This window comes from Lupinus angustifolius, chromosome LG06, assembly GCF_001865875.1.
Source record: "Lupinus angustifolius cultivar Tanjil chromosome LG06, LupAngTanjil_v1.0, whole genome shotgun sequence".
NCBI classification, from domain to species: Eukaryota; Viridiplantae; Streptophyta; class Magnoliopsida; order Fabales; family Fabaceae; genus Lupinus; species Lupinus angustifolius.
In genome coordinates, this window is record NC_032014.1 from 18,240,103 (window position 1) to 18,249,503 (window position 9,401).

The window sequence follows — 9,401 nt, forward strand, 5'->3', positions numbered from 1 at the left end:
CTCATAATCGCGTATTACAATTATCCCAATAATTGCAGTAGCAAATGCAACCATGACCACACTTATTACTTGTAAACATGGAATCAATTAGTAGAGGGGTATTGATTTGTGTTCATTTTTAGATTTCAATAGCATCTTTAATCAAGATAGCCATGAACATTTTTTACAGAATAAAGAATTACTCCTGTTTTGAAATAAGGGAAAAGGACAAATGGAATTATTATACATATATATAAGAAGACCATCCTTGAAGACCAAAAGAAGAATACTACAACAATTGACTTGCTTTGAGGCTGCTCTTGTTTTAGACCAACGTGGGTTAAAAGCCAAGCAGAGAACGCAACAGTGTTCTTTCATTCCTCCACCCTCCTCTCCTATTCCTAGTTTTTGTCTCCCTTCAAATGTTTCAAAACAATTACTCATCCTCTCCCATTCTGATATTCAAATCTCACACCTACCATTATTAACCATAACCGCATCATCAATGGCACTTACTACACCTTCCATAACCCTCCACACCTTCTTCTTCATATTCTACTCTGTCACCTCTTTCACGATTACTATTACTCTTCCCACTGCTCAACGCTTCAAGGAAGCTCCAAAATTCTACAACTCCCCCACCTGCGCCACCATTACCCACCACCCCAATGACACATGCTCAGCCAACAGAGTCCACGTGGCAATGACCCTCGACGTTACTTACCTCCGTGGCTCAATGGCTGCCATCCTCTCCGTTCTTCAACACTCCTCTTGTCCAGAAAACATTATTTTCCATTTTGTCTCCGCCGCCTCCAAACCTTCCTCCGCTACCGTCCTCAACCACACCCTCGACGCTTCTTTTCCTTACCTGAAATTCCAGATCTACCCCTTCAATGACGGTGCCGTTGCAGGCCTCATCTCCACCTCAATTCGCTCTGCCTTAGACTGTCCCCTCAACTACGCCAGAAGCTACCTCGCGAACCTACTTCCTCTCTGCGTCACTAAAATCGTTTATCTTGACTCCGACTTAGTGCTCGTCGACGACATTGCCAAACTCGCCGCCACGCCTCTCGGCTCCGACACCGTCCTCGCCGCACCGGAGTACTGCACAGCCAACTTCTCTGCCTACTTCACGCCGTCGTTTTGGTCCAACCCTTCACTCTCCGCCACCTTCGCCGGCCGCCGGCCTTGTTACTTCAACACCGGCGTGATGGTCATTGACCTCAGGCTGTGGCGGGCGGGGGACTATACGATGAGAATCCAAGAATGGATGGAGCTCCAGAAGAGAATGCGGATCTATGAGCTCGGATCGCTGCCACCGTTTCTGCTGGTTTTTGCGGGTAGAATTGTACCGGTGGATCATCGGTGGAACCAGCATGGGCTCGGCGGGGATAACTTCCGTGGGCTTTGCCGGGACTTGCATCCAGGCCCGGTGAGCTTGTTGCATTGGAGTGGGAAAGGTAAGCCATGGGCCAGGCTTGACGCCAACAGGCCTTGCTTGTTGGATGCATTATGGGCTCCCTATGATCTGCTCCATACTCCTTTTGCTCTTGAGGCTTAGCTGACGTCATAATTCTTTTCCTTGTGTGTAAGGAATCAATTACACTGTTTTTTGTCTTATTATTGATATTATTAGGAAAATGTTTTGCTTAGAAATTCATATTATATAATATATGGAACATCTATTAAGGGATAACGCATTCTAAAATTAAGTGGAACTTTTATTGAAATGGGGGTTTATTGCCATTTATCTATTTGTATTTAACAAAAGCATCGTTATATATGAAAACAAAACAGGAGACTGAAAGTATTTGTATAATTTGTGTAATATATGTTTTAATGAAAATAAAAGTTGAAGATAATGCATACAAGATTTTATGACAATAACAATTAAGTAGGCTTTACTTGTTATATTCTCTTATATCTAATGTTAAGATGTATTTTATCTTTTAATGGTTTAAGAGAGTCCTAATTAATCATTGAACAACTCATATTATTGATTTAACATTTTAAAATAATTTAAATTGATATGTTTTTAGAAAAAAATGAGTTATTCTCTATGAATAGTGGATTATGCATCAATTATATTGTGTAAATCAATCATGATTTAATTATCCGATCAGTATTGCTATAAAAATGATTTCTTTAACAAACAATCAATTATAAATCATTGAAAATAGATAACTGATTATGAATGACCGTTGATTAACTAATAACATAAAGTATAAAAATAATTGATTTTATTGATTCAAAATTCATTTTTAGCTTTCAATTTCCAAAGAGAGAGGTTCCAAGAAACTAAGAGAAACTCATACACATCTTCAACGAAGTGATTTCTCACTTTCAGATTCACATCCATTATTTGTAGTCTACAATCATCTTTGCATAACAATGTCAATTGATTAGAGTTTGATTTAAGGTTTTTTTTTGTTTTTGACAGTATTGTTGTAAGGTGCATCCCCTTTACAACAACAGAGATTTCAATATTTTTACAAAAGATAGCGAAAATCGAAGAGTGTGGTATCTTCTTAGAAAATTATGAGAAAGAAGAGTGAAAGTTGTTGTTTTTAGGAGTTGTGGAGCATCCTATTTTAGAGGTCAAACAGTTGAATAAGGATTGAATATGGAATTATACATGTATGTAGCATTTGATTCTATATAGTGTAAAGTCCTCAAATTAGAAAGGGAGATTGGATTTAGCGTTGGTGAATTGGCATGAGCCAGGATAAAGTCTGTGATAATTTCTTCATTCCTCCACTTTTTAATTTTGATTTATGTTTTTTTGTGCATCAATGTCTTATCAAATGTTTCATAGTTTTACTCTGATTCTTAGTTTCAATAGTATCAAAGTTCTTGATTCAGTCTTGTGCTTGAACTATTAAGTTGATTTTCAATTTTTTTGTTGATAATTGACCAGTAAGCGATTATCAATAGGTTTTTTAGTTGGATAATTAGTTCCACACTTTGTGTTATTGAGTAATCTTGGAAATACTTTATGCATAATCGATTATGGTGGAAAAATAAGTGTATGTGTATTGAATTATGGAAGTAATCTCACTCTTTTTCATCCGATTTGTATGTGTGTTTAGAGCTATTGTTTACCTTATAAATGGCATTAGAGCTAAAATTTGATAGATTAGCAATAACTTGCTTCAATAAATAGGCCACCAATCTTTAATAGTGAAAGTTATGCATATTAAAAAGCAAAAATACAAATTTTCATTGAAACTATGGATATAGATATTCTGGAGCTTGTAGAAAATGGACCTAGTGTGCCACAATACTTGGTTGATGGCATTTAATGAATACACCCAAATCCTTATAGGTAATGATGAAAAAAAGAGTCCAAAATAATTCTAAGGCAACAAATATCATCACCTTTGCATTATCATATGATGAATTCTTTAAAGTTTCTTAACATGTAAGAACTAAAGACATGTGAGATATTTTACAAGTTATCCATAAAAGAACAAGTGAAGTTAAGCATGTAAGTGTGTACACAATAAAGCATGAATATGAAGTGTTTCACATTCTACCAAATGAGAACATTAGTGAACTTCAAAAAAAAATTTGTAATATTATTAATCATCTTAATGGTTTATGAAAAAACTCTTGTAAATGATGACTAACAATTTATTAAGATGTCTTGATATATCTTGGCAGCCTCATGGAAGCAAATATTCTTTCAATTATGTTCATTTTTACTTTGTTTGGTAAGCTAAAAGAACACAAATAAAACTTGGACGTCTTACACTGCATGAAGAGACCAATAGAAAGAAGAAAATGATTGCTCAAAAAGAAACATCCTCAAAATCAAAGCATAATCAAGAGAAAGAAGATGAGAATATTGATTCATATAAAGTAAATGAAGATAACATAGGACTACTCTTGAGAAAGTTTTGAAAGTTTATAAAGAAGTAAAGAGGCTTTAGAAAATTCAAAATCAAGCAATAAAATATTCAAGCAAAAGGAACAATAGTTCAAGATAAAGTTGATCGCATGCTATGAATACGGGAGGCAAGGACATTGAGTGAAGGAGAAGAAAATGTATCAAGAAGATCACATAATTATGGATGTGTAAAATTAAGTCTCATTATCAACCATGTTGAAGAACAAAATGGAAATGAGGTTAGTGACAATGAATTTGACAACTCCCTCATTTATACTGAACTTTAAGATTCTTATGTTGAAATACATTATGAAATGAAGAAATTTGCTACAATTGACATTCAAAGGAAAAAGTTAATCTTGTGACATGAGAAAAATATTATTGAACTTCAAAATCAGATAAATGAATTCAATTTGCAAAATCAAACCTTAGAACTTATTTATGCTAATTCTATATGTAATTGTGCATCAAAATAAACTTTTAGCATTTCTTGTCAAAAAACGCAAGTGTTTCGAAAAGGAAAAAATGTATCATATAAGAAACTAGCAGTGTATTATTACAAATCTCATAGCTCATCTCCTACTTGTTCTTACTATGGCTTTCATGGTATTCGAAAAGATAATTATATTTTGATTGTAAAGGAACATAAACCCAAAGCTAACAAAAAGTGATCTAACACGATTTAGGTACCCAAACCTTCCAATTAATTCTCTATTGTTGGTATGTTTTAATACCTAATGAGCTTATTGGTATTTGGATAGCTGGTGCAAAAGTCATGATCGAAGATAGAGAAAATTTTGTTTAATTGTCTTGTAAGGAAAGAGGATGTTTTACACATGGAGAAAATAACAAATTAAAAATACTTAAGGCCAACAAAATTGGTAATGCTTCTAACTTTCTATTTTAAAATGTTCTATATGTTTAAGGTTTAGAACATAATCACTTAACCATTAGCTAATTTATTTATAATGGTAATAAATTAATTTTTTACTCCAATTCATGTGTGATCAAAAGCAACATAAGTCATGAAATTAAGCTTGTAGGTCTTAAATTTAATAATACTTATATGATTGATTTGGATGGTATTACTTCTTTGCATATTGATTTCCTATCATCTACGGAAATATATGGTTATAGTATAAGAGAGTTTCTCATACAAATGGTACTCATCTCAATAAACTTGTCTCAAAAGATCTTAATTTGTTTACCAAAGGTCAAATTTTAAGTGGATAGAATTTGGGATGCATGTAAAAAATGTAAACAAATAGAAAGTTATTTCTCTCCCAATAACGATATCGCCAACTAGATATTTGGAAATACTTTATATGGACTTTTTGTATAATATCAAGTTACAAGCTTCGGGGACAATTACTATGTATTGGTTATTATCGATGATTATTCTATATTTACATAGACATTATTTTTATATCAAAAAAAATAATGCATGAAATTCTTTCAAAAAGATTACAAAGGTTATCCAAAATATAAAGAATCTTATTATTGCATTTATTCATAGTGAACATGAGGGAGGGTTTGAAAATGATGAATTTGATATTTTTTTAGAGTAACTATTCATTTCAGTCACTCATGTTTTTTATCTTACCAGTTTGACTCCTCAAAAATGAAAAATGAAAAATGGTTCCAAAAAATTTTAAATGCGGATCAAACTAGTCTTTTTAGGATCAAATTAGTCTTTTTAGGGTCAAATTAGTCCCTATTAAGATTTGTAAAAAATGCTAAAAATGATTAATTTGACCCACATATGAAAATTTTGGGGACACTTTTGGGTTTTTCAGTTTTGAGGGATCAAACTTGTAAGGTCAAAAATATGAGAGACTGAAATAAGTATTTACTATATTTTTGAAGAGCATTGCACATTATTTTTCCATCTCCTAGAACTCCTAAACAAAATGGTGTTTTTGTAAGACTGAGATGACAACTAAGAGGGGAGGCTAAATTAGTTGTCTTGAATCAGTGACAGATTTTTCTGCAAATTTCAGAGTTAATAGCAGCGGAAAAGTTATGCAAAAAAATATCAAATAAATTTAAGGAGAAAGGGGAGAAGAGAGTACTCAGAGACTTTTATACTAGTTCATCTTCTTGTCCACCGAAGGTTACATTCAGTACTCTTGTAGCACAAGAGATTTCTTCACTAGATATTAAGAGTAGTAATTTCAAATTCTCACCTGAGACTTCCTTGTACCTTACTCACTCTCTAATACCTATGTCACTCTTTGAAAACAATCTTTCCAAGTGACTCTATCCCTTTCTTATCACATCCTTGTGAAAGAAAGTAATTCAAAAAATTGAATGAAGAAAAAGTTTAACTGTGACAAGGATTGCCTTTACAAGATTTGAAACTATGAACTCTTGCAATATGATAACAATTTATACACTTAGTAATAATGTTCAGAAAAGTTTTGATTGTGTATGTGAGTTGTGAGTTTCAATACCTTTAAATAGGTTTCCCAATCAGCCATAACACCTCTATCAAAAGGTAGGATTCGATTGTAATGAAACCATTTCATTTGGGCTGAAAGTTGTGCAGTTTGAATATGAAAACTGGTGCAACAACCATCAGTAATCGATTACAATATTGACATAATTGATTACCCAAACATTCTGTTCAACTGAGTAATTGATTATCACAATGTGTAATTGATTATCCAAGGATGTCGATTACCCAAAGGATGTAATCAATTACCCAAGTATTTTGTTCAATTGAATAACTGATTATCACATTGTATAATCGGTTACTCAAAATGGTGTAATCGATTACTCTGTTCAGTTATTGTTGCGTAACTTGTTTCTCACTCATGTAACATGTTACTTAGTTCTGGTAACCTGCTACTTAGTTATGGTAACCTGATACTTAGTCATACTAACTTGTTATTTAGTCACAATAACCTGTTACTTAGATCTAGTAACTTGTTACATAGTATTTTGAAATTGTATTTATTTATACTTGTAGTTTTCAATTTTCTTTTAAAATACTTTTAAGCATTACTACTATTTGTATATTATAGAGTACAAGGATAGAAATACTTATAGACTTAGATTCTAATTCCTTGAAGCTTTATCTTGATTGTCTTCATAAGTATTCTTCCTTTTCTTCTTTATGTGATGTTGGTATCTTCATCAAAATCGTGTCAAGGTCAGGAGCAAGATGTTCTTAACAATCTCCCACTTTTTGATGATGACAAATCAATATCTTCTTGACAGTGCAGTTTTCTAAGAGTAGCATACTTTGTGATATTTTGACTTAACTTGAGTATGCTCTCCCTATTTTGTATGCTCCCCGTTTGATTTGGAGTTATGTGTCTGAAAGAATTTTAAACAGAAAATACACTCTCCCAACTTGTATCCCCCTTTTGACTTCATACAAAGGTAACATAACATAAAACTTAAATGATATCATGCATTGTTCAAAAACAACCAGAAAAAAAAAACAGATTGTCCACAATCACACAACATTATAAATAGAAATCCTAAACAAAAAATATTCTAAGACTCAGGCTTAGTGCTAACGTCATCAAGGTCCATGTTTTTGCTCTTATAGGAAAGATGTTGAAGTTCGAATTGGAATTATTGATTCTAAGCATCAAGAGCATACATCCTATTAGAGATGTAGCTTCGAAGATAGAATAACTCATCCAGATCATCTAATTGGTAGGAATGACAGCAGATGAATAACACTCAGCATGAAAATCAGAAGGTTAATGTTCAGGAGGGTTAACAGAGATATTTGCATTTGGATCATCAGGTGCAACTTGTCTATCACTTTGATGCTTATTGATTATGTCAATGGGATGTCGAAAGAAACCCATTTTGTGGATCACATCCACATCGATCTTACAATCTCATGCATCAAGTGTGACTTTGGATTCACCAGTAGTGGATTTACCAAAATGTCAAGCATTTTGGTTATGAAGATTGCATAAGGCAAAGGGTTGTGAGTCTCTCGTACATACCATATTTGTCTCATTACTATCAAAGCCCAATTGATCTCAAGGTTATGTTTAAGAGCATACATTCATTGTAGTTCCATGTCATTAATTTAAGAACGATTTCAAAATTTTGGAAGAATGACATAGCTCATAAAGTAATGAAGCAAACGATCTTCGAGATTGAGATTTTCTACAGTAAGGATATCGCTACTCTTTACAGTTTCACCTAAAGCCAGTTGCTTACGCATTCGATTTCCTATTTAGAGAATTCACACATAGAGTAGTAGAACTTTTTTCTATCATAATTATCCCATTCACATGCAAGCCCGAAATCTTTTATACTACCTTGAGAGGGTATATTAAAACATATTGAACTGAAAGTCTTAACATCTAAAACAATTTCTTTTCTATTTACGGAGGATGTTAAGCGGTTTTTCCTAAAGTTCAAATTGCAGTAAAATAGTTTAACAAGTTAAGGATAATAGGCATTTGATTTGTCACAGACATCAAAACGATCTTGTTGCCTAACAACAGCCTTAGGTAATCGATTATATAGATGGGTGCCTTAGGTAATCGGTTACTCAAAGTGAGTAATCAGTTACTCAACATAGAAAATTCTCAGATTTCAAACAACAGCCTTAGGTAATCGATTATATAGATGGGTAATCAGTTACTAAAAGTTTATGCCAAATGCAATAATCGGTTAATCTCTAGAGTAATCAATTACTGACCCCAAAATTTTGAATTTTCAGGCATATTGATGCCTGGTAATCGGTTACTGATCCTATGTAATCGATTACATACCCAAAAATTTGAAAATTTTAAATATGACTAAGCAGTTTTATGTATAAGTAGGCATAAGATAAACATAATGAAGCAAACATATAATCATGTATGAGCATTTTAAGACAAGTATGTTTCATCAAGTATACCTAATTCTCGTCTAATTTTATAGGAAGGTTCTTTTTCCAAAGGTTTAGTAAATATACCTGCTAGTTGGTCATGAGTATCAACAAATTATACAGACACATTTTCTTTTGGACATGGTCCCTAAGGAAGTGATGTCTTATATCTATGTGTTTGGTTCTAGAATGCATTATTGGATTCTTTGTGAGATTTATAGCACTAGTATTGTCTTATTTTAGGGGAATGCAGCCTAAGTCTAAGCCATAATCTTGTAATTGTTGTTTAAGCCACAACACATAGGCACAACAACTACATGCCACTATGTATTCTACTTCAGCAGTACTTAGGGCAACACAAGCTTGTTGCTTGCATAACCATGAGACCAGTGCATTTCCTAATATATGACAAGTACTACTTTTGCTTATTCTCTCAGTTTTGCATCTAGCAAAATTTGAATATGAATATCCTACCAAATCACTTATACTTCCTTTTGGATACCATAATCCAACGTTAGTTATGCGTTTTAGATATTTCATGATTCTTTTGACAACAACTAGATGTGATTCTTTTGGTTTTGATTGATAACATGCACACAAACATACACAAAACATTATATTAGGTCTACTAGCAGTTAAATAAAGTAAGGGACCAATCTGTAAGAATGAGGTTGCAACTAAGAG

The 9,401-nt window shown here is 33.1% G+C and overlaps 1 protein-coding gene across 1 annotated transcript; it reads left to right on the forward strand.

Moving 5' to 3' along the window:
* LOC109350096 (probable galacturonosyltransferase-like 1) lies at nucleotides 278-1,781 on the forward strand. The gene has a single exon (XM_019591232.1). It carries the CDS (start codon nucleotides 485-487, stop codon nucleotides 1,538-1,540), a length of 1,056 nt encoding a protein of 351 aa, XP_019446777.1. The 5' UTR covers nucleotides 278-484; the 3' UTR covers nucleotides 1,541-1,781.

What these genes read in the sequence shown, in the direction of transcription:
- LOC109350096 (XM_019591232.1), top strand. Translation starts at nt 485, where the DNA reads ATGGCACTTACTACACCTTCCATAACCCTCCACACCTTCTTCTTCATA.